Source organism: Grus americana, chromosome 9 (genome assembly GCF_028858705.1).
Source record: "Grus americana isolate bGruAme1 chromosome 9, bGruAme1.mat, whole genome shotgun sequence".
Taxonomy (NCBI): Eukaryota; Metazoa; Chordata; class Aves; order Gruiformes; family Gruidae; genus Grus; species Grus americana.
The window spans coordinates 29,298,093-29,322,324 of record NC_072860.1 but is presented as its reverse complement, the minus strand read 5'-3'; the positions used below and the strand labels follow the sequence as shown (position 1 = coordinate 29,322,324).

Sequence of the window (24,232 nt, the reverse complement as noted above, 5' to 3'; positions counted from 1 at the left end):
GGCTCTTGAAAAATCAGAGAGTATCCTTGGCGTTACCTGTCGCAGTAACTCCTCCTGACGCATCCTAATTCGCTCCCTCTCCATCTGGATTCTCTGGAGCCTCAGCTTCTGCTGCTGCTGCTGCTGTGTGGTCAGTGCACTGGGCAAGGTCAACAGCCCTGGCTGCGGAGTCTGGGCAGGACGACTCTGCTGCGACATGGCTGTGCTGGGTGTTATTTGGTGCTGGTGATTCATGACTGTGGGAAACAAAATAAATGGTGGCTGGTTCAGTGGAATTGTATTTTAAGATAACAGAGGGCCTAGGACACATGTTGCTCACTTACAGCACAGAGCTGTTAGAATTACTGTATTTCAAATGACTGAGATAACTACTCCATCTGGCAAGATCTGGTACTAGTAATTGCTTAATAAGTTATTTTTAATTTTTCCTATGTGTATAAAACATGAATACTTATAATACAGCAAGTATTTATATTCATCCTGGTATGTTCAGATATTTACCTTATGATACGTAGTAAATGACATGCAAGTTTTTTTTAATTGAAAATTCCTCTACAGGTATGTGCTTATAATATGCAGTAAGCTAGTAAAAATGTTTTCAATCTTAACATTTTCATTATTGACAGATCTAAATTAATTATTGTAAGAATAATTACCAGCACACCTAAAGAGCACTGTGTGTTTTCCACCACTATGACAGATACACACACTTTTTTTCAATGACACGCAGAGGAGAGACGTGCCAGCTAAGAAGCAAACCTCGTAGGAGGTCCTGTTCCCTGGCAGGCTGTAGCCTTCCTGTATTATCATGCACAAGTCACAACCTCTGTGTACTCGTTTATAAATGAGCATTAATGTTATTCTTGTATCTCGCAGAAGTGTTTTAAACACTCCTTAGCTCACAAGCACTCACACATTACAGTAGTGAAAAGCAGCTTGAGAACTGTAACTGAAGGAAAAAAGTCCATCTAGTGAGATCCAGCGACAAGCTGGACTGTCAGAAGTTACAAAAGCAATGCAATAAAAGGACACCAGAAACTATCACGAGGTACACCTTTCCGTAATAACCTTAACGTGCCTTCGCTTACTTTTTCAAAGCAGGTGAAATGCAAGGAAAAGAGAATGAAATTGAATCTGTACCACATTCATAAATAAAAAAGCAAAGCAGTGATATTGGCGGCTAACTTCTCTTTATAGACGTCTTTGTCTCTTTTGAACAAACACTGCCCTTTTTTCCAGATGGCCTCAGCCATTCCCTGTGTCAGGATGCAGTCAGTGTGAAGTTAGCTGAGTTCACAGTATGGGAATTACTATCGACAGCAAAACAGTAACAGCAAGTTACTAACACGTTATACCAGTTTCATTATCAAACTCAGCAAAAATCTTTATCAATCTTGTACTGAAAGAACTGCTCAAATTCACTGCTGCTTTAAACAGTCACATCGGGCAAGAATCGAGTTTAATGAGTTCTTAAATGCAAGTCTGTATAAAATTAATCCAAAAAAAGATGCCAAGTTCAGGCCTGGCATAACTCCTCTCAGGAGTTACATAAATCAGGTAAGGCTGAATTTACAATTCATGGTTTCATTTGCAAATGAAAAAAAAAGGTCTAATAAATTAGAGATTAAGGTGTCTGATTTTAGACCTGATTTAACACAAGAGGGATTTGTAACTCTCACGTGAGTTCTGGATATGCAAGCAACATATTGTACAGTTAATGTCTTACCAAGAAAACCAAAACAGTCTTTTGCACGTTTGATTAGCAACTGAAACCTTATCTGTTAGGGTATTCAGATTTGGAAATGACCCAGTAGTTCCTCACCTTTGCCAGGGCAGTCAAAAGGTTTGTCTGGGGAATAACTCCACAGATGGCAGGGGAGAAACAGGACCTTTTGTAAGCAAACCTGATTTATATCCATGTAAACCAGCTAAACCCTTTCACTTGCAGACAGAAGGCTGCTGCTCAGACAGTTAATGTTCCTTAGACTGTTAATGCTACTTCAACCAACATAACCTTTTCTGGTCAAATTTAGAAACCATAAATCAGAGCAGAATTCTCTGTTGGATGGGCATTTTTACTGAGAGAACTGTCATGAAAGAAATTGCAAGTCTTTGTGCAGCTCCACAGTCACTCTGGCAATCACGCCACAAGGCTAAAATGAATCATTTGGCACCTTCGACGGGAGGTATCACTTGGCCATGGAAACAGAACCACCCCTTCTCTCTAGAAATGTTTCCCTCTTAGTGCTAGGCTTGGAAAAAACAGGAGGAAAATGAGACAGAGAGGGGAAACTGCGTAGCCTCTGCTTGTACCTCCTTTTTATTTTTGACTAAAAATATCAGTTCCCAGCAATGCAACCTAATACCTTTCCTGAACCACAGAGCAAACAGTCCCTTCTTTTCCTTCTCCACCCTCGTATTTCCAGTAAAAAACATACACAGTACCTAAAGCCAGTCTGGATTGTAAGTGGTAGCCATGTGCTGCTTTAAAAAGTAATTGACATTTTTGCAAGGATTCTTTCACTAATGGGACAACACCATAATTAACAAAGCTCTTATCTTTTAACAAGAACACCCCAGATACTAAAATACTCTCTAGAAGAGATACAGTCCAAAGGACTAAGATGTGTATCTTCCTTTTTGTCTTTTGCTCCTTGTTCTTACCATATGACACTGAAATCTCAACTCAGGTCTATGCTTCTCAGACCTGAACGTATTTATGCTGCCTGCATGTCCGACCTTGAAGGATACAGTACAGCAAGCACTGTTAAATGTGTGCATTGAAAGAAATGGGTTGATGATTTTACAGCCTGGATCAAATGTATGATATACAATGCAAAATGCTGAACTTAGCTAGCTCTGCCAGTTCCAAGTTAAATTCTTTTTTTTTTTTTTTTGAAAGGTTGACTTTATGCTAACCAGCTTTCTGCAAATCAGGTACTGTCTCGTCTTTCTGCAACTGGAGTAAGGCAGGTACACAGGCATTCGGCCAGCATAAACTTTGCTCCGCTTCATTTGACAGAAATATTTACATGTGCTCACATCAGATCTGAATCAGATTTTTCCTTCTGAGTGATCCAGTATCACACGGGTGCAGCACGTACAGACTACGGAACCCTTTGAGAGTGCAGCTGTATGGTATCTTAGCTTCAGTGGTAAATCCAGCTGAAGAAATAATCCCAGTTAAAAGCAGCCCTGCAGTAATATAACCTTTCCACGGATTCAGTTTACGTGTGGTCCGCAAACAGCTGTATCCACACAAATGACATCATGCTTCCACATGAAACCAGAGTGTTGCTGTTTATCACCTCTTCCACACCCAGCTGCTTGCTCCTGCCCACATGCTACCCCTTCACTGAGCTGGCAAAAGCATTTTTGTGGCCACAGAGCAAACTAAAAATTGCCTGGGGATAAGAAGAAGATAATTTCTGGCTAGGTCAGGTCCCAGCAAAAGTAACTGGGTAGCCATGAAAATGCTTATGGGCAACTAATGTAGGAGTCCGGGAGGCAAAAATAAGCTGGTTGCAGAAAAGACGGACCAAAGCCAGCCACCGATCAGAAACTCTTCAGTGGTAAAAACCCAGAAAGGTTAGCAAGCTGCAGTGCTGAGAGGAGAAAAGGAGGAATGAGAGCTGGGTGCAGAGATCAAACCACTTTCATAATGGGAAAACAATACATGGAACCACATTTTAATATGCAGTGAATCTAATCTTACATCAAAATAAGTAAGAAATATTTTAAGTATAATTATATACATTATATCAGCGTAAATCTGGTGTTAAATTGCCAGGACTATAAGCACTTAGGCAGGAATTTAACTCTTCTCGTATGCATAAGCATATGCTTACATTTTTGGCATGTCAATGGTTGAGTGAATAGAACAACCATGCTAAGAATCCGGGCTGGCTGAAGGATTATCACAATATAGTGAGTTCTCCGTAACAAAACTGCTTTCATCTAAGCAGCACGTAGAACCAGGCAAAGTTAAGTAAAGATTAATAGCCTGTACGGTGTGTCTGGGATACACTCAGGGCTAGGGCATGAGCTGTAGTACTATTTGTCATGGCTATTTGTTGCCTTTGCTATATAAAATACTTCTTTCTTAACTTTATCAGCTGATTTGTACCCATGTTGTATCACAGCTGGAATTATACAGGCAAGAAGGCAAAGAACAAGACAATGTGAAAATGCTGAGGAATATTTCTCCCTGAGCTATGGTCCCAAATAACCCTCCAAGTCATTTCTTCTCATGGGGACAGACAGAATATTTTGGTCCAATGAACTCTGTATCTTGGAGTGAATTACTTTTCTTTCAAGCAAAACCATTCGTTGTTACATACCATCAAGGAACCACAGGAAGCTCAGTACAATGAGTAAAGTAAGCATTCCCGCACCATGACATTAGGAGTATGGAAATTGTATCACACCGAATCTCCTACAAGTCAAATATGCCGTAAGTAGGTGATCATATTTCTAAGAAACAACAAAAATCCATTCTACTTCCAGAAAAAGTTATTTACATCATCTGGGTTTGATAAAGCTGTAGCTACAGCAAAGTTTTACAAGTTCCAGTGCAGGAGATGCACAGAAGGCAAAGGAGTGGGAAGGAGCCATCCGCGGCCAACTCCAGCACCTGCATTATTTGGCTCTACTCCTCTGTCGGTCAGTGCCTTTCTCCTCAGAGGTCTGGAGGTCTAAATCTTTGGACACAGGTCCACAGAAAAACAGATCTGTTCAAAACTACCAGTAATTGGAATGGCTTTTAAAGAACCATTGATTTGGGTCATAGAGACAAACTTACCGAAGGTCATTTGAACCACGTTTTTCCCCAGCATACGCTGCTTCAAGCAAAAATGGGATTCGGTTAACTCTCCATTCAGTTTGAATACCAGACATCTACTTTCATAACAGCCCAAAGTGGACAGACTCAGAAGCATTAAGTGTAGACGAGTCATGTATCTGTGCTTTCAAACAAGTACAGATGGTTTGTCAAGGTATCTGGATAGAGTATGTTTCTGATAAAGTATAACTTCAATAAATTAAGCATTAAATTGATATGGTGATAAAGTCAATTTTCTTTTTTTAATATAATTCAAAACCAGTTTATAAATATGCAAATGCTAAGGCCCAGGTTTTGGTCCTAGCAACTGCATAATAGCACCATTCCACTTGAATTATTCTTGAGTGCAATCACGATAATGTCCCATAAGCAAATTTAGGACATATATGGTCTGCTTTTGTGAAGTCAAATCTAGTTTTTGGGTGTGTGCATGCACACATGTAATGAACATTAAGTTAATCTAACATAGCTCAAACCAAATATTAACTGGAAATAAAAATAGTATAAAACATGAGACTGTTAGGCGATTCTTTTTTTCATATTTGTTATAGAAAACAAAACAAACCCAAAAACTAGGGCATTCTGCAGCACTTCCCACAACAACTGCTGCATTCAGCTGCTCTAAAAATATATCCTAAGGGTCAAAATGTTACACGTACAGTAATAAAACAGCTGACTCTGGGAACTAGTTGAAGAGCGTTTAAATCATGCCAGATTTTGAAGTACTCTGGCATTGGTTCCAGTGAAAGGCATTCAAATTATTATGAGCAAGCCTGCAGTTAATGTGTTAAGTTTTAGGGCTTTTCTATACCAGCAGTTCACATGTGATGGCACATGGAACGTGTCCTCTGCAAAGCAGCCTGTCCAAATGCTCCTCCAGACTTTGGCAAAGCACTGCCCACCACCGTCGTGGGAGCCCCTGAAGCCTGGGCTACATGAAACGCAGCGTATCGTCTCCAGTGGGCAACACTCCCACGGGACGAACCACGAGGCCGGACACGCTGTGCACGGACGATGAAGCGCCCGCTCCTTTCCCCCCCAGTTAACAGCCACCCTGCAGCCACTGCCACTTTCCTCAGCACAGTTCTTGGCTCACGTCGGGTGATTTGGGCGCAGCCCGACGCAGAGGAAGCTTCTAGCAGCTTCTCACAGAAGCCACCCTTGCAGCCCCCTTGCTACCAAAACCTTTGCAGGCAAACCCAATACAAAACGCCATGCAGTTTGTGCACTATTAAATACCCACAGGCAGCAGATAAATCCTTCATACGTGTCACGTTTCCCTGCTTGCTCAGTTCCCCGTCACCCGCCTTATCGTGCGGGAAACCAGCTGACTCGCCGGCCTCACGTTGATAGAAACTCTGGAGCTTGAGGTTCTGTGTGAACATGCACACAGGCTTGCTTGCCTGCAGCTGGGGTGTCACACTCAGCAACGCATCCCTGAGGACAAGAGAGGGGTGCAGAATGTGCTCCTGAGGAGGCACAGTACAAGAAAAAAGTTCAAAGAGCCACTGCCTGCAGAAGAGCACTGCTGCTGCAGCTGTGCTAGGCAACGCTCTGCAAACACAGAATCAGCAATATAAAGATCTTACTTTGTATACAGAACTGACCGCAGAAGATGAGAAAATGGTGGGAAGATTTTATTATCTGTGGGAAAAGTACAAAAATGAATGGGACAATATTACTGGGAATAATCCCCCAAAGTAACGCAGACGTAGTAGATACACTACAGAGACAGTAATTTATGGGTAATCTTACGTAGATGAAGAGTCCCTGGTTCAAGACAGGAAACATTCATAGAAAGCACGGTTGTGGCTCTCAGGAAAACAATATAACTGATAGCAAAATGTCTTCAGTACCACAGAAAATCTAACTGAAACATCCAGGAAAATGAAGAAAACGGTAACAGGCAGTAGTGCCGAGTAAGCGTATCAGCTCCAGCTAAAGGAGCTGTGAACTAAAGAGACAGGCTGACTGAGAACGTAGTTTGGTAAGCACAGGAAGATAGTGGTGAAAATTCCCAGAGTGTACGCAACAGTCAAAAGACTGTGGGGAACAGAACCACTTCAAAATTTCTGGTGCCAGAGACAGTGGCATCTCACAGCGTTGTGTAAATGTAGTGATTGTCAGAATCAGTCGTTTTCAGTGAAGGAGTCTGGAATTGCACAAGCAAGTCGAGTACTTCTGATATTAAGCAACCCAAAGACACTGTATGGGCTCCTGATTTACCCCAGACAAAAGTTCTTCCTGTTTATGGTGCTAAGAATAGCATCCAGCATTGATATCCTCCAGATAAGCCAGCAGTGACATACAGAGAATTTTCAAAGTGTTAACTATACGGTTTGTTCCGAGCGCAGATTAGTTTTATTGCTCATGTACATCAGTACTAGCTGCATCGAACAGGCGTGTATTAGTCCCCTGACAGTTTGGGACTAGAGGCAGCTTTACTACCTGTAGGTGGTGCAAAGCTCACGCTAATAAATCCTTCTGGACCTTGTGGACACCATGCAGGCATATCTAAACCATCTTTGCAACGTGCTTTCAGAATCAAGTTTTCTGGAGAGCACAGCACAGAGATGCCAGTGTGTCATCCAACATGACTTCTCCAGAAGCACGCAGATGTCATTTCATGCCCAAGTTCGGGCTCCTGGAACCCACGGACTGCAGCACAGAGGCACCCACTTCATTCTGTGGAAGCGTATTAGCACCAGCTTTAAGAGGATCATTATCAGACCTGGACTAGATCTTCATACAGCTTCAGATTTGGGATTCTCTGCATAATGCTTTCAAGGTAAAGACAGATGACTATACTACCGGAATGCAGACAGGCTCATACTGAAAACTGCAGCTTCCTACAGCAACAGCTGTTATCTCTGAGAAATCCTGACTGGAGAAAATCAGAAGACCTAATGAAACGTCCAGGTCAACGAACATGAAGAAAGTCTACCAATGATAAATGATCTTTCCATGTTCCCTGCAAACCTAGCGGCAGCTGGAATACTTGAGACAAGTGATGCACAGAAAGGAAATGTGGTGATGTTACACAAAGCCAGAGGCACGAAGACAGGCACTGACAGTACTAACGTGAAACCCGCAGCACTTGTAATCCTCCTAAATGAACTGTCGGCCCAGAAATCATGCAATTTGGCAGAGCGGTTCAAGCTACTGAATGATGCTTCAGAAAACCCAATGCAGTAGTGCTGCACAGGCTGCAACCAAAAGCGTTTGCCGTTGGAGTTCCGACAGACGGGGAAAAGGGACTTCCTGGGGAACGAACACTAGGAAGGCAGCTGGCTACGAGGCTTTAAGACGTCTGGCAGAAATCTGCACGTGCCGTACAGCGTGTGCGAGTACACAACGCAAATCCAACCATCTGGGGCTTGCTAGGCATAGGTGGTTCAATATAGCGCACATGTGCAGTAAGTTCATCCGCAGTTTTGGAAAAGTGCAGCTGTCCTGCTGCGCTGGACTGGGCCCCCCAGCCAGCAGGCACTCTGTTCTTCCCCCCGCCAGCAGGATGGGGCTGGTTGGAAGATCAAAAGCGAGAAAAACTTGTGGGCTGAGATACAGACAGTTTAATAAGAGAGGCAAAGCTGTGCACACAGGCAAAGCAAAATAAAGAATTTATTCACAACTTCCCATCAGCAGGCAGATGTTTAGCCGCTTCCTGGGAAGCAGGTACTCGGCACATGTAAGGGTTACGTGGGAAGATACGTGCTGTAACCATGAACATCTCCCCTTCCTCCTCCTTTCCTTGAGCTTTTATTGCTGAGCATGGCATTGTATGGTATGGAATATCCCCTCAGGTAATTCAGATCGGCTGTCTCGGCAGTGTCACGTCCCAGTTTCTTGCGAACCCCCAGCCTACCTGCAGTGTCGGGGGGAAAGAGCGGGGAAAAACCAGAAAGCCTCGACACTCTGCAAGCTCTTCTCAGGCACAGCCAAAACACTGTTGTGTTATCAACACTGTTTTAATCACAAATCCAAAACACAGCACCATAGGGGCTGCTATGAAATTAACTCCATGCCAGCCTGGGAATAAACCAAAACACACCAGCAAGTGATTTGTGTTTTGCTACGTATGAAAAATAACTTCATCCCGTACCAATCTTATTGCAGAAAACATCCTTACACATTGTAAAATCAAAGGATCTGCTCATATAGGTCCTGTGTACGCTTCTCCATATTTCATGACAGAAAATATGATTGTTTCCTTTCACTATGGCAAAAATATGGAAGTTTCAAATGTATGTAGTCCTGGAATGATACAATTACTATAACTGGGCCTTCCACAAAATACATTAAAACCAAGGTTCAGATTTACTGGAAATCTTTTCTGTGACATGTTTTTTGTTGAAAATCATTATATATTTTTACCTAATCTATAGTTGCAAAAATGACACTGAAGTTTACAAATCTGCACCAATTAAAACACTGCCCTAGACAGGACAATTCCAAAAGTAAGTCTCAAAAGAGTATCTAATTCTTGCTATTATGAACCTCTAGTTTATACATCAATTGCTAATTGAGTGTACTTTTACAGGTAATTACCTGCATCTTTCCAGACATTTTCTTTACAGAATCAACACCATTAAAATCTGTGGTCACATTTGTCTCCCATATAATTGTGCCAACACTTATGATCACTTAAAACGACTTCCCTCTTTTTTCTCTACCAATCTCCCCCGCTGTATTTTCTACACGCAACACTATCTGTAACGTCAGGTAGGTTTTATCCTGCAATGCTATCTACTTGGGCAAAAACCAGCATCCAGGCAGAACGCCAGTCTCCTCAAAAGGAGTGTGGAAAAGTGTGATGATATGGTTATTACAGGACCAAGACTTCTCACTGCTTTTGCATTTCCACTGTGCGAGTTCTTCAAACAACAAGGAGAAAAAAAGAGTTAGAATAAACTGTAAGTTGCTTCTCTTAAGGGTAGAGCTACAAAGATATGCATGGGGAAAACAGAAGAATACAGTACCTAGAATACCTTTAAGCATGTTTGATATGTCTGATATTGCCTAGATTTCAATTAATAGTGAATCTTTAAATAAACTAGTTGGAATGAAAAGAATCCAAACAATGGAAAAATTACCCCTATGGCATATACATAAGCTTAGTTTGGGAAAAGTCTTCTACCTAACTGCTTTTCCTGAACCAGAGCTGAACTCCCGTGGAGAACAGTTCGGTAACACTGTTTCTGAACATAGCTGATAACCCTTTGTCACTAAAGGTGTGAATGAGCCCAGTGAAGTCAAAGGAAAGTCTTGTGTCAACTCTAGTGAGCAACTTAACAACAGAATGACATTCTACAGATCTCCATTCCTTATGATATAATCACGCGGCACATTTCTTGTACTATTTATGCAATTTTATTAATGCCTGCTATTATTTATATTTGAATTCTGAATTTGTATTTCAATGCTATGATGGACATAACGGAGTTTGGGTTACAAAAGAAAAACCTGCAGTTCATGCTCCAGGTAGGCTACCCAGTATGAATACTGGTTTCAGTACAATGACTCTCATCTAGTCAATCAGTGACACTTCAACAACTCTTTCCAGCCTGTGGCCTGGGGAGCCTTAGGACCTCTGGACTGTTTTTGAGAGGTCAAAAGGTAACTAAGGAAAATCAAATGGTCTTCAGCAAGCTTAAATTCACTAGGCAGGGTTTGGCACTCCCAGGGTAACATTTCTAAGGTTCTGCAAAGGAAAAATACAAAAAGCTCACATCTACCACTCTATGGTAAAAGAGCTTGGATCTAACATAGTGGGTGAAAAGTATTCACCATGCTAGCAGGCAGACTCAGGGTGGCCTTGAATTCAGTTCTCTTGGGGAAAAACAAATTTATTTTGCAAAATGAAGTAAGTCTCTTCAATAAATAGCCATTACACAATTTTCCAGTTCAAATGAAAGTAAGTAAAAATGTGGAACCAAGTTCCAAACCTGGACTATGTGGCCACAGTTTCATTGCAGTCCATGGAATTACAACTATTCAGATCACATCTCAAGTGAGACCTATTTCATTTTCTTTTTCCAGTTAGATGAAAAAAAAAAGAAATCTTTCATTGCTTTTGTTTGCTTTTAAATTAATAATGATATTCTAGTGAATTAGGTTTTCTGACATTGTAGGAGACCTTTCTCTCGATGACTTTGCTGGATACTTACTACGCGAGGATTATTTTGTGGGCAACAGACTCTGCAAGTTGCAGAAGCCAAAACATGCAAGTGTAAATTGTTTCTGACATATGCGTTGAACTGATTGTACCGACATTTATTATTTTAGTGTCAGAAGTGTCTGGATGCAACTGTGGATCTTTTTCTCTACTCTGTTTAGAGGCAGCCCAGAGCCTAATTCATATGAACTGGCCAGCGTCAGGTGTCACGCAACACAGTCTGATGAAAACCAAATGTCTACAGAGGTTTAAAAACCCTCTGAACCCAGCCATATTACAGTTTTGACTTAGTCACGACATTGTGAAGAAAAAAAGACTAGGCTCCCCTCCTTTTCTCTCTCTGCTGCTGCCAACAAAGAACTGCTTGTTTCACTTATTTCCCAGAAACAGCATTAGCCTTCCAACAAGGTCAGCAAAAAATGCTGCTTTTCAGTTCTGGTGCATTTTGTTCCAAAAATCTGTAAAGTATTAAACCAAAAAGTTGTACTATCCCAGTGCACAGAGACTCCTTTATTCAGATTTCTGGGATGAAAATAGCTGTACAGAAATTTCTCAACAGTTTCAACTGTTAAGTTCTGTGATATTCACATTTAACTAATCTTTCCTATCATCAATGATTCAAGCTTAAAAAAACCCAAATGAACAACCTGCAGGTGCAGCATCAAAGCTATGATTTAGCAGGAAATTATTTAAAAGATTAGAGATTTAGTCTGTAAGCACTTTTAACAATAAATCAACAACAACAAATAAAATAACAGTGGGGGCTGCTTGACTGGAGAGACAGCTTTAATGCTAATGACCAATTACAGATGACCATTGCTATTTAAAATATTTATTAAATTGTTTTTACTGTTGTTTCATGCAATCTTCAGCTTTTGCATTTCATTCACTTTGAAACTATGAAAATTATACTCCATCCTTGCACTGGCACATGCTTGGATTACTAACCTTGAAGGGAAATGCTTACACCAACAGGAACTTCTTTGTCTTAAAATTAAAAATTACTAGATTTTGAAACAATATCAACGTCTCTTTTGAACACATCAACCTTTAACATTTCAGATTTACTAGACAGTCAGTTGCTGGTTTAAAGGTGTGTGTCCTTTGAGATATCTGGATTTAATTCACCCAATACTGAAGTTAATTCCTATTAGTCTCTGGAACTATTAGCCACTGTCCTTAAAACATAAATAAATTATTCCAGTTGAAATCTGCCTGATAAATTACTTCTTAGAGGTTTTAACTGCAAATAACAAAAAACCCCTCTATTCTTTTCCAGAGCTGTGTCATAAAACTCTCATTCTCACAGAACGTGCAAGTCCTCTGCAATGCTTTCAGCTCTCCTCTAAGTATTACTTCATTAACCAGAAGCAGGTGCCAAAATTATTCACATTAACCACAACTGAATTGTGTCTGCTTCTTTCAGGATATCCAGTAATTAAAAATGACCTGGAACAGGAAGCCTTTCCACTGTGCAGGTGGTGTGAGGGTATGGGCTACACTGAGGGAAAACCCAAGTTCCTCTCAATATTACACATTTGTAGCCAAATTTCCGGCCAATACAAACCAAGCCTTGCAAAATCTAGACCATTTCATGTATATTAGTTATCATTAAAATACATACCACCTGTTTTTAAACACTTTGGAAGCTTCTGTGTTCTTACGTCCAGAGACTCACTTTGACAGGGTAACCAAATCTACATTTTATCATCCTCAAACAATAGCAGCTACACCTCTTTTATCATGGCAGGATATGGAAACTTTGGTTCATGTGTTTATTGCTCTTAGACAGGATTATTGCATTGTTTTATTGGTTGGATTTCCTGGCTGATTAAAAAAAAATGAAAGCAGAGGCAAAGTGCCATAACCCCCAGTTGTATCCAGACCCAATTAAATTACCGTTAGCAATCCAGCTGAAAGCTAGACTTTTTAGATTCACAGATGAATTTCTATAACACAAACAGTTCTCAGTGTAAGAGGTTCTCCAAGTTCAATCCTATTCTGTAATGCATAATGTCTTTCACCTTAGAGAAACAGTGTGTTTAATAGTTAAAACTATCCTGCTTGTATCACTTGGATCATGATTACTGCTGGATCGATACAGTAAGCTCCTAAGGTAAGGAGTTTTCTCTTCTTCAGTAGGGGAAAAAATAAGAATCAAGTAGTTCTTCATCTGGGGTTCGACAGAATAAGTTAATATGGTTGAACTCTCACGGTCTATGCCTACACTGACCCTATACAAATTAAAATTGGGCTTTCCACTGTTTTATGCCTGAGCTGCTTGATCTATAAAATGGAGATAAATATTACCAGCTTCTACCACAGATGTGCAGTGTTGTTTTATTTTTCTTATACTCTGTATTTATACATGATCTGATCAGGTGTAAGTGCAGGCATCAGGTGCAAACAAAGGTATATGTAGCACCCTTCTCCCTCTGCCAGAAATTGTTCTCCATTTTTAAGTGTGTATTGCACATTCTGAAACTCCATCACCTAGCATTGACAATACAACACCCATTTTCTTTATGGTGCCAGTATCCTACCTGATGAAATCATGAGAACTGCACCAGGACCCTCTAAACTGTGGCAAAGGTTTTCAAGACCTGATTGCATAAAGCCCTGAGCACCTGCTCTGATCTCACAGCTGACTCCGCTTTGAGCAGGAGGTTGGGTTAGAGATCTCCTGAGGTCCCCTCCCACCTGAATTATTCAGAGATGGCTACAAGCTTAAATTTTGCAAAGCCCCAACCCTCAACCATATGTGGAAACTCATCTAGCTTCTTTCCTTACCTCAGAATAGGCATCCTTACCTTTGCAAGCTCATAATGTTATTACTTACCTTCTAGCAGCTGTCCCTCAATTCAGTACATCTGAATGAGCTCACAGTTTCTTATAATACCCCTCTGAGGATGTCACTAGTAGATAACTGATAAAAAAACAGCAGCACGGAGATAAATTAAAACAATCTGCTCCAGATACAGATAGAGCACAGGAATACTGGAAACCTCAGGAATTGTAACATTAAGCATCTTCATGGTGGTGTTTTTTTCCTGCAAATATACATATTAATTCATCTTAACAGAACCTGAGAGAACATATAGTTATGAGGTATTATGTCAGTGTTCAGAATGAAGAGTGATTCAGGTACATTTTCTGAAGGCAGGAGTAGCTGGGCCAATAGACACTATGCGCTAAGATAATAATTTACAAGTCATGAAATTATCAAGTTATCAACCACCATCATCATAGAAGAGCCCAGCTTGGAAGGGAACCTCGAAAGATCATCTTGTCCAAACTTACGTGGAAAATAACAGATTAGGAGGGAAAAAACAGACAAGGTAAGAGGGGATGGCTCAGCTCTAACGCCTAAGGGATCTAGACAAACATAGCTCTGCTCGTCTCTTTGCTTCACTCCTTGTCACTTCTACCCCGACAGCCAGCTCATACGTGACTGCAGATTTTAAAAGCCTTTCCACCCATCAATCCCACCTCTGTGCAAAGTCTACTGAGTCACACAAGTTCTCTTGTGTACCAGAAGTGGAAGATGCAAAGTGGTAAAACCAGGTATGCATTTCTGTTATTGCTGGTGCTGGACTGCCCACTGCGAAGAGAGAGGCAAAGATGACAGTGGTAGCCAGGCACTAGGGAGCATCAGGGACGTCCAGCCTGGTCGGACGTTGGAGAGTTTAGTTAGACCAAACACACATTTTAACCACAGTTTCTAGTTAGATAAATGGAAAGCCCCTGTCCACGCCCAAATAAACTCAAAGGCATTTTAAAAAGTGGCAGAGTGCCCAAAACTCCCAAACCACCAAGCTCTGGGCGCTACTTAACACACAGCTTAGTTACTCATACAGGAACTAGAATAACTGCGCCTTGCAGTCTGCAACTGGTATTTGCTGTAAGGCCTAAATTCTACAACCGACTGTACCGTGATGTATGCCACTTCGCCCAGAAGGTCCTCTGAGTTTTTTTGCAAATAGAGTCTGTTCTTTTCATACGAGCTTTTTAAGGAACTCATGCATATAAATTCAGGCTAATTTATATAGAAAACATAAGTACTATCAGAGGGTTTCATTATTTTATTTCAAAATAAGTTGCAAACTGTTAAACTTGAAAAACATTTAAATGAAGACCAGATTGTGCTCACCAACTGGATGAAGAGTACAATCACAAAAGAAATCTCTTTACACAGTTTGAAGGAAGCAGGATGAAAATAACAATGGTTTTGAGTGTTGCATAACGTACAATAGAAAGACTACAAAACAAGCAGCATTTAATTAAAAATTGCTGCAAAAGAAACTTTTATAAGGATCTAATTTTTCCCCCTAAATCTTGCTACACATAGCCAAAACCCATCCGCCACAATCTTAAATCAGCGACTGCCATTAAGGCAGATAGCTTCCCTAGCTACGTTCCAGAGAACAATGCAGGCATTCAAGTCAGACTGTAGTCTGACCATTAGCCTAGGCGCGCTGACACTGCTCTCTCCTTCCTTTCATTCATGAGAGGTCCGTGGAGCTTGGTGTCCTAATTCAGGGACGTATCTTAGATGCTTACAATAAGGGTGTACAATACCCCCACCCCCTCCTTCCACATGTGGTCTTTGATTCTACCACAATAATGGGGTTGACTGGCAATAGATAGTTAATACATTATCAATCAGCTGAAAGAGACTATGTTTCAGAATTGGCAGAAAAACTAATACATGTGCGGATTCATCACCAAAGTAAGTGGGATTTACGAAGCACTCATGAAGATTCAAGAAATACAGTGTTTCTGGTTGCCTTCAGTCAGAGGCTGATCATCTTCCCTGCTGCATTCCAACAGCCAAATATATAGTTAAAAGGTTCTTGTTAATGTTGTCCTTTCCTTAGTATATTCATCTACAAACTGTCTCAGAAGAACAACAAAGGTAAAATATTTAGAAAAAGCAGAATGAACAAGTCTGAATATATGCTAACCTGCAACAATATCCTTTCAATTTCTGGGACAAATTTCCCTTTTCATTCATGAAACTTCATTGAATTTAGGAGTGGTATGAAAATGAGCATAGAAACCTGCCTAGCATGTATTAGTTTTCTGTAAATTTAACAAGATGCATCAATGGAAGCAATACCTTCAGAGGCCTTTGTTATATAACATTTAAAAAGCAATGCTTTCCATGTTAGTGAGAAAACTAACACTGCTGAAGTTAGAAGAAAACCAGTATGTGTATATCATAAATAGACAACAGAAAACCACAGTAAGAAAAAAGGAAGAAAAATACAGCGGATTTTTTAAGGTATGTCCACCAATTTCAATCAATTTTCACTATATGTTTCTCTATGTTTCAAGCATAGGCATACTATGATTTGGTGTCACTTAGTCACATTCTGTGCCTTTGACAGAAAGTTTGTAAGTGCCTTTGTACATTTCCCAGCAAATATTGCTGAAAGGAGTTTATAAACCAAAGCAACAAGCTGTAGGGAACAGAACGTATTTTCCATCTCTTCATAAGAAGCATAGCAAGGAAAACACATGTGTTAGTAATTGGAAGTGCAGACCAGTAAGCAGACCTGGAATACTTAAATCCTCTTCTTTTAAATGGCACATCTTCAAAAGAAAAACTTCTTTTAATTCCTACAGTACCCAAAAACACTAAGGCAAAATGCAGATGCATAGACTTCATTTACTAAAAAGTTACAAAATTATGGCCAGAAGAATGGCTTAACTTGGTATCCAGTTTCCATTTCTCCTCTGATGTCTGTAAGATGTTGGCACAATCACTGCTGGCTTAGAGTTCTGACTGCCAGACCAACAAATTGCTACCTTCGATGTCAGAGCAGACCCAAGAAAGCAGGTTTAGCAGTAACACTGTTAGCATCAGAAAAGAGCAGAAAGGCCCTTCCTTTTGGCCAAGATAATTTCAAAATAGAGACATTCTACTGTAGGACTTGAAACTGCACTCACATGTAATATAAACTTTCACATGAAGTATTCGGAGGCTACTGTATTCTGTTCAGATCATTGCAATCTTGTAATTTCTGTGTGCATATATATGTATATATACACACACAGAGTTTCTAGATTGAATCTTTTTTAATATATTTTAAAATAAAATAGTGTCACACTTGGTGTGTTCAAACAGGTGGATTGGAAAACCAGGGACTGTGACACTGAATTTAATAATATGGTGCTAAAAGCGCTACTCAGCTGTGCAAACAGGTTTGCTTGCTCCCAAAGTGTCACAGCATGCCTTTAGAAAGCCACCCGAATGAGAAAAAGTTCACCAAAACATACTGACAAAATATTTTCTCGATTAAATAAATATTAACACTGTGGAAATTTTTACATACTATTTCTAGTGGGCTAATGTTTAGGAAATTCAGTCACAGATCTGAACCACTATGCCAAGCACTCTATAAATACCTACCAAAAAGCAGAACCTCATCTATGAATGTGAAGGGTATTGAATGAAATATAGTCTGTATTTGATGTGACAGATTTTGAAGCCTGTGGAAATGACCCTGCTGGGCACCTGAAGTCCCTTCAAGAACAGACTCTTAATTAGGTGTATGCTTTTATTTCGAACTCTCTGTATCTCGAGAAAGACCCTCCTCTAAAATTCAGTATACAAGTATTTCAGTACAGGATTTGGCTTGGATTCACTTCCACTGATAAACTGGGGGGAAAAGCTTGCTGTACGCTGTCCTGATTTATGGTACCTCCTTCGTTTTTTAATTAGAGAGAATGTAACAGATGTCAACACAAGCTGAGGAGTTGGTATGAACAAAAAACCCCGCTGTCCTATTCTTACCTCTTGGCCATTTCCGAATTGCTATAAACAGACTGACCTAAACGCAGCTGTGGTTTGAAGTAACATGCGCAGAGCAATTGTTAATTTTTACCATGTAGTATGACACACTGCAGTACACCCTAACCTTTTCGATTTTATTCCAGTTTCTTCTTCAGATACCTACTCTCACAACACAATTTGCTACTGTCCACTGAATCACGTAACATAACCAACACCTTTTACTGAATATATTCAGTTGTTGAGAAAAAGGTAGAAGAAAGAACTGAAGTTAGTTACCTCAGGGGACAGCCTAGGTGTTTATTATGAATTTAAGACAGAAGTAAATATGTATATTGAACATATATACAGAACCCAACTATGCAAAAAAAACCCCACCACCATAAACAAGCAAGCAAGCAAACCAGCTACAACCTCTGACCTGCAGAAACACAGGAAAGACTGCGGACAAATTATATATAACAGCACAATAATCTTTGAAAATTACATGGTGGGCTTCTAGAGGCTTTATACAAACTCTGAATGAAAGGAAGAGCTTATTTTTCCATGTTCAATACTATGTTCAACCAAAAATTTGTCACAGAGACTCTAAAATAAAATGCATGAGATGTCAGAACTTCACCTCAAACAGCATGAACTCACTTGCTGCCAACTCTACAGAGGGAAAATGAAGTGGAGAACACACTGTTGAGCCTGATCGCAGAATCAGAGCTACCCTTCTTGAAGCAAAAATTACTTTGGGAAATAAATTCGTAAAAGGTGGCTCTCCTCTCTCTTTTGTATTTTCACCACAGAGATGACATCCAGTACTCACCAAGATTTGGCTGAGACATTGCCATAGACCTCTGTGGTACTGGTGTGGAAGTAGCTGCAGGATGGTGGCTCATGTGATTCAGCGGTTGGTTCATAGTTTTGCGAGGATCTTGCCATGTTGTAATTTTTTCTATGTGACTGAGAAAGAAAAGATAAAACACAAACTTAACACAAAATACGCTAGTATATTATATACATGGTTAGGCATAATGTCACAAAAGTCCTATTTGCTCTTCTTATCCCACATTTTTCTGCCCTTCTCATCTCACCCTAACCCACTTGAAATTATCTGTCATCTTGTCATTTGTTTTTTCTTCTGATCTTCTGTCCCTGCCATTCTAGTTTCTTATGCACCACTGTTGAATAATTACTTTTACTTGAACAACTGATGAATTCTATTATGATACTGAAAATCTGTAATACACACTCATCTTCCAGATTAATTATTTGTCCAAAAGCTGTTTACTCTTGTCCTACCAGTGTTTTTCTACATACTCAAATATATGGCCATTCTTCATTCAGCAATATATGGTCATTTTGCCGAGTTTTGGAAAGACAAGTGTTTGTCTTGCCAAATCCAACTGCTTTCTTCCTTACCACACCATGAAAACTAGTCTGTCGGTATGTCTCCAAGAATATCAGAATATATGAGAATATATTCTTATTATCAAAAGGGGCAGATTATGTCCTCATGACTCGTGTCAATGTAGGTCAACAATGTTTCTACCACTCCAGTATGTAAACCCTCATGTACCTGTATTACCATGAAAACCATGGAGTGGTCTGTAAATCTGCATGAGATTGTACAGTCAGATAACTATAAAGTGTGATCTCTGTAAAATATTTTTTGCCACAGAATGGTGATGGTGAGGGAACTGTAGTTTTGTTGCAACTGAAGGTTTTCACTGAAATGCACGTTTTGAAAGAAACTTATCGGGACAAGGACTTTAAAGACCAGCATGTAATTCTATTTGAAACAAGAAAAGAAAAAGGAACTGTCTTAGAGCAATAGTCTGGTATCTATCCAGGCATTGCCTGGTTCCATGTCCAGCTTTCGCCCAACTGACTCAGCAGGCTACAGATTACTGCCTGGACTTGGATGGGTTTTCCTCTATTAGTTTTTTTTGCTAGAAAACTTTACAAGAGGTAAGTCTGTAAGAAGAACATGTAAAGAAGAATAAAAATGTAAATATCCTGTCTGGAAAACCATTCCAATACACCCTTCATAAAAGCACACAGTCTAACACCATCTTTGCTGAACTCAGTCTCGAGCTCATCGCTGCCTATGTTATTAGCACTGCCATTAATGCCGTGACCGCTCCACACCTTCAGACTCAGCTGAGCATCAGGACTATTTCACAAGCAAGTTTCTGTCTAATGTGATATTACCATGCTCAAACTCTTTACAGTAAGTCTCTCATATTACCAAAATAATGTGAATTACAAACAGGAAAAAAAAAATAAAACAACAACTTCATTTTTTAAAGATCAGGAAAAAGCAACACTTTATTTAGTCCATAGCCATTTTCTTTTACTAATAGTTTACATTTAATGGACAGTTCCAAAACTGTAACTGAAGATCACACTTTCACTTCGATGCTTGTCTAAAACTCAGCCTCTAAGCTGTCGAGTCACTGCCTTTCTTCACAGCTTCTAGAATATTTGTTATCATTCGCAAGGAAACTGCCCACCATTGCTTCTCCCTCGCATTAAATCACTTTATTGTCTCTCATGGTAAACCCTTATTATATTTTAGCTTTTCTTCTTTTTACTCTTACTTTCAAGTACAAAAATTCTTGTATCCAATTCAGTTAAATCATCTTTTTCCAAAATTAATAAATGGCATTCTGAATGAATGATGCTGCTATAACAAGAAGTTGGGCAATGTTTTCTGTTAAGTCCTAATTGTGCCTAAATGAGATGAAAAGCATTTTTATTTAAAGTTCCATTTTTTTGTTTCTCTAGCACTGTAATTCAAATAAAGATGATGATACACTTAATCAAAGCTACGAATTTTGGAATACCAACATATAATAGAAAAGATTTTTCCCCAGATAGTGAGAAACATGCTTTTAAGCATGAGCTTTAGTGATTAAATAAATACTGACTTGACGAAGCTTATATCAAAACACATTTCTCACTTTGGTTTTTTTTTACATATAAACACTGTAAAATTTAAGCAAAAAGGTTAAAATTAAATCGGACTTTTTTTCCTGTAATGCTCATCTCTAAAAACTGAAAGCACAAATTCCTGTTAGGAAAACTGGAAGCACAAGTTAAAGTATTTATGAAGTCAGTTGCATTAGGCAATCTGTAACTTGTTTGAACATATTCCTCACTCTAACTACAAATCTGAAACCCTTCGCTAGAACTGCAAATTATGTACAATGAGCGATAACAGGAAGTGCTCTTAACAAAAAGATACACTAGAATACCGAAATGGTGAATTCAAAATTCTGTTTTGTTATCAAAGTTCCTTTCAGCAGTAACATTCTCACATTTCACGGGCATTAAAAACCAAGAAAATATGATCACTCATTTTTCGATTCAGGTGAGAGCTATGAACATATGCAGAATTGCGCACGTGAGTTTGTACTGAACATTCTGAGGATCCTTCCATTTTAAGTATTTAGGAAAAGAGAACGAGTCTACGCAGCACAGTGGTCAGTCGCCCTCAGTACGGCAGCGTTTGCTGCTACTCAGAGGGAACCTCCTGTGTGTCCATCTGTGCCCATCGCCTCTGGTAATCAGAGGCCGTACGTAACAGCCTGCAGTGAGCAAAGCAGACGGAAGCTAATCCATGCATTTCACTATGGTGTCCAGCTGCAGTGTGTAGCACAAGACAGTCCCTGGCAAAATCTGTAGTTTGTTTCAGGGAAAGAAAGACACGAGTCTTGCAGTTCACGCTGAACCACACTCAGCACCATCAGCCACTCATGGGTGCAGGGTTTGGCACTGGACGGGTCTTCAACTCCAAAGGTGTGAAGTATTACCTTCAGTCAACACAACAAACATTTTTCTTCCAGAATTGTCTTCAAACTCACAAATCTCAGCAGCAAGTACCACAGAAATCTGCAACCAGACCATGACGCAGAAATCTGCGACCAGACCACAGAAAGCGACCAGACCATGGCGCATTCCTGTCCTCTCCCTCCTCCAACACTCAGCCAGAGAGCTGCCAGCATGCTGCAGGACAGGTAAGGTAGCCCCAACCCATACGCCGTTACGGTCTTACAGGGAGCTGGGAGCTCCCTACAGCCATGGCAAAGCCATGCACTCGTTTTCCCCAGGTAGCCAAGGGCTGGGCCACGCAGGAGCTTCTGGCACCAGTTCAGGTCACAGCAGGGAAAATACTGGTGGTGGCCCATGTTGCAGTGGGGTTGGTGATGTGGTTGGGCCAGGACGGGCATCTCCTGTCCATCAGAGAGACATGGGTTGGACAGCCTTGACGTGAGGCTAGGAGAGCCCTGGGCAGGGAGGCTGCTCCATGGCAACGGGGGGTGGCTGCTCTGTTCTTTGATGCTCCTCCTGTCTTTGACAGCCAAATCAACATGACCAGATCACGGCACGCACCTCTCCTTTCCTTCCTCTACCACGCAGCTGGAGAGCGTTGCAACTAACAAGGACATTGACCTAAAGATGATGAAACACACATTTGTGAAACTTACCTCAAGATAAAGTTTGATATTCATGGGGTTTTGCTGGTGAAAGGGCTGGAAGGCATGTTGTATGAGGAGCAGCTAAGGACTTTGAGTTTGTCTGGTTTGGAGAAAAGGAGGCTGAGGGGTGACCTCATTGCTCCCTGCAGCTTCCTGAGGAGGGGACACAGGGAGGAAGGTGCTGATCTCTTCTCCTCGGGATCCAGGGACAGGATGTGTTTGAACAACTCAAAGCTGCATCGGGGAGGTTTAGACTTGGCATTAGGAAGCATTTCTTTACAGAGGGGCTGGTCAAACACTGCAACGGGCTTCCTAGAGAGGTGGTCGATGTCCCAAGCCTGTCAGTGTTTATGAGGCATTTGGACAATGCCCTTAATAACATGCTTGAACTTTTGGTCAGCCCTGAAGTGGTCAGGCAGTTAGACCAGATGGTCCCTTCCAACTATTCTATTCTATTCTATTCTATTCTATTCTATTCTATTCTATTCTATTCTATTCTATTCTATTCTTATTCTTATTCTTATTCTTATTCTTATTCTTATTCTTATTCTTATTCTATTCTATTCAGTAGCTCGAAGATAGCCAGTGCTGAATTCAAAACATTTGTATTTTGTTCCTGCACTACCTCCTGTTGAACAAATGGCCTGTCACATGGTCAGAAAAAAGCCCCACTTCTCTAGTCTTGAAGAGGCATGTTCCAGACGTTCTGAAATACCATGTTCAGGGATGCATTCAAGAAAAAGGGCCTTTGTCTCTGAGAAAAATGGAATTAAGAAACCTGCCCAAGAAACTCAGATGATCAGGGAACTCATAAAACTGAAGTTTTCAAACCAATGGAGCACACACTGGTTGTTGCAGTGTTTCTTCCTTGTTACCTTCTTTTTTGCATTTGATGTTTAGTTGCATGTAAGCATTGAAAGGTCTTATTTTTAACTCAAAATTTTATTTTATACCTAAAATATATCTCAATGCTGCTATTACTTTATGCAAAATGCACTGGAGAAAAAAGCAAAATCAATCTGCTATTCTTTGCAAAATAGGTCAGCAAGTAGTGAAAGTAGACATTGATCAAAATATGGAATTTGTCATTTAGGCCTTGACCCCGAAACACTGAGTTTACCAGAAGTTTTGCTACAGATGCCAATGGAAAGTGGGTCATACCCTTTTAATTTTGCACAGATTCACAGCATTGCAGATATTCAGGAAAGAGCAAAGTAGCAGGAATGCTTGGTTGCAGTTGGCAGTCTATTACAATAACTATGAACTTTTTTGTCTTGCACTTCTAATACAGGGTCATTGGGTATACTTTACTGAAACTGTAAAAAAAATTAAATCATATAGGGTTCAGGTAACAGAAGTCATTAAAATATTCTTCAGCAATACAGTTTACATAGTGCTGACAGTAAACATTATCATCAGCTCAGCAAAATCTTGTCCAAATGATGACTTTGAAAAAAACTTTTTAAGAACAGTAGTATGTTACTATTATCCTCAATATACTTTAAAGGCCAGAGAGTCAAGCAATAGTTACTCTTTTAGAAACACATTTTGCATAACACTCCCTGTTGAAACACTTGGTTTCCGATCACCAAATTAGGATGAAATGAGCTGTAGTTCTAAAAGGGACGTTTTTCCCACATTGTACCATGAGACAATTCTCCGTCCCTTTTTTTTTTTTTAAATATGCCCGCTTAAAATGTCCTGCCTACAAAGGATTACAAGGAAGAGCTCTGCCATTTGCTTTCCCTCAAGTATGTGTCTTTTCTTAATTATCAACATAGTGAGGCAGTCAGCATTAATCCAAGGCAGTCAGCATTAAGTCAGCACAAAACATGAAGAAACACATAATCTAGAATCAATAAACAAGGAAGTATTTTCTTAGTTAATATCTTTCTAGGATGTATCTTTATTGCCTTGCAGATTTTCTCCTTTTTCATTTGAAATAAGAG

The 24,232-nt window shown here is 40.1% G+C and overlaps 1 protein-coding gene across 1 annotated transcript in view; it reads right to left on the bottom strand.

Moving 5' to 3' along the window:
* Positions 1 to 24,232, bottom strand: part of WWTR1 (WW domain containing transcription regulator 1) — an 85,436-nt gene that overhangs the window by 16,990 nt on the left and 44,214 nt on the right. Inside the window, exons 2-3 of the mRNA XM_054835585.1 lie at positions 18,626 to 18,762; positions 37 to 236 (exon numbers count right to left, since the gene is read on the bottom strand). Coding sequence (XP_054691560.1) covers positions 37 to 236; positions 18,626 to 18,762 — 337 coding nt within the window. The remainder of the gene's footprint in view (positions 1 to 36; positions 237 to 18,625; positions 18,763 to 24,232) is intronic.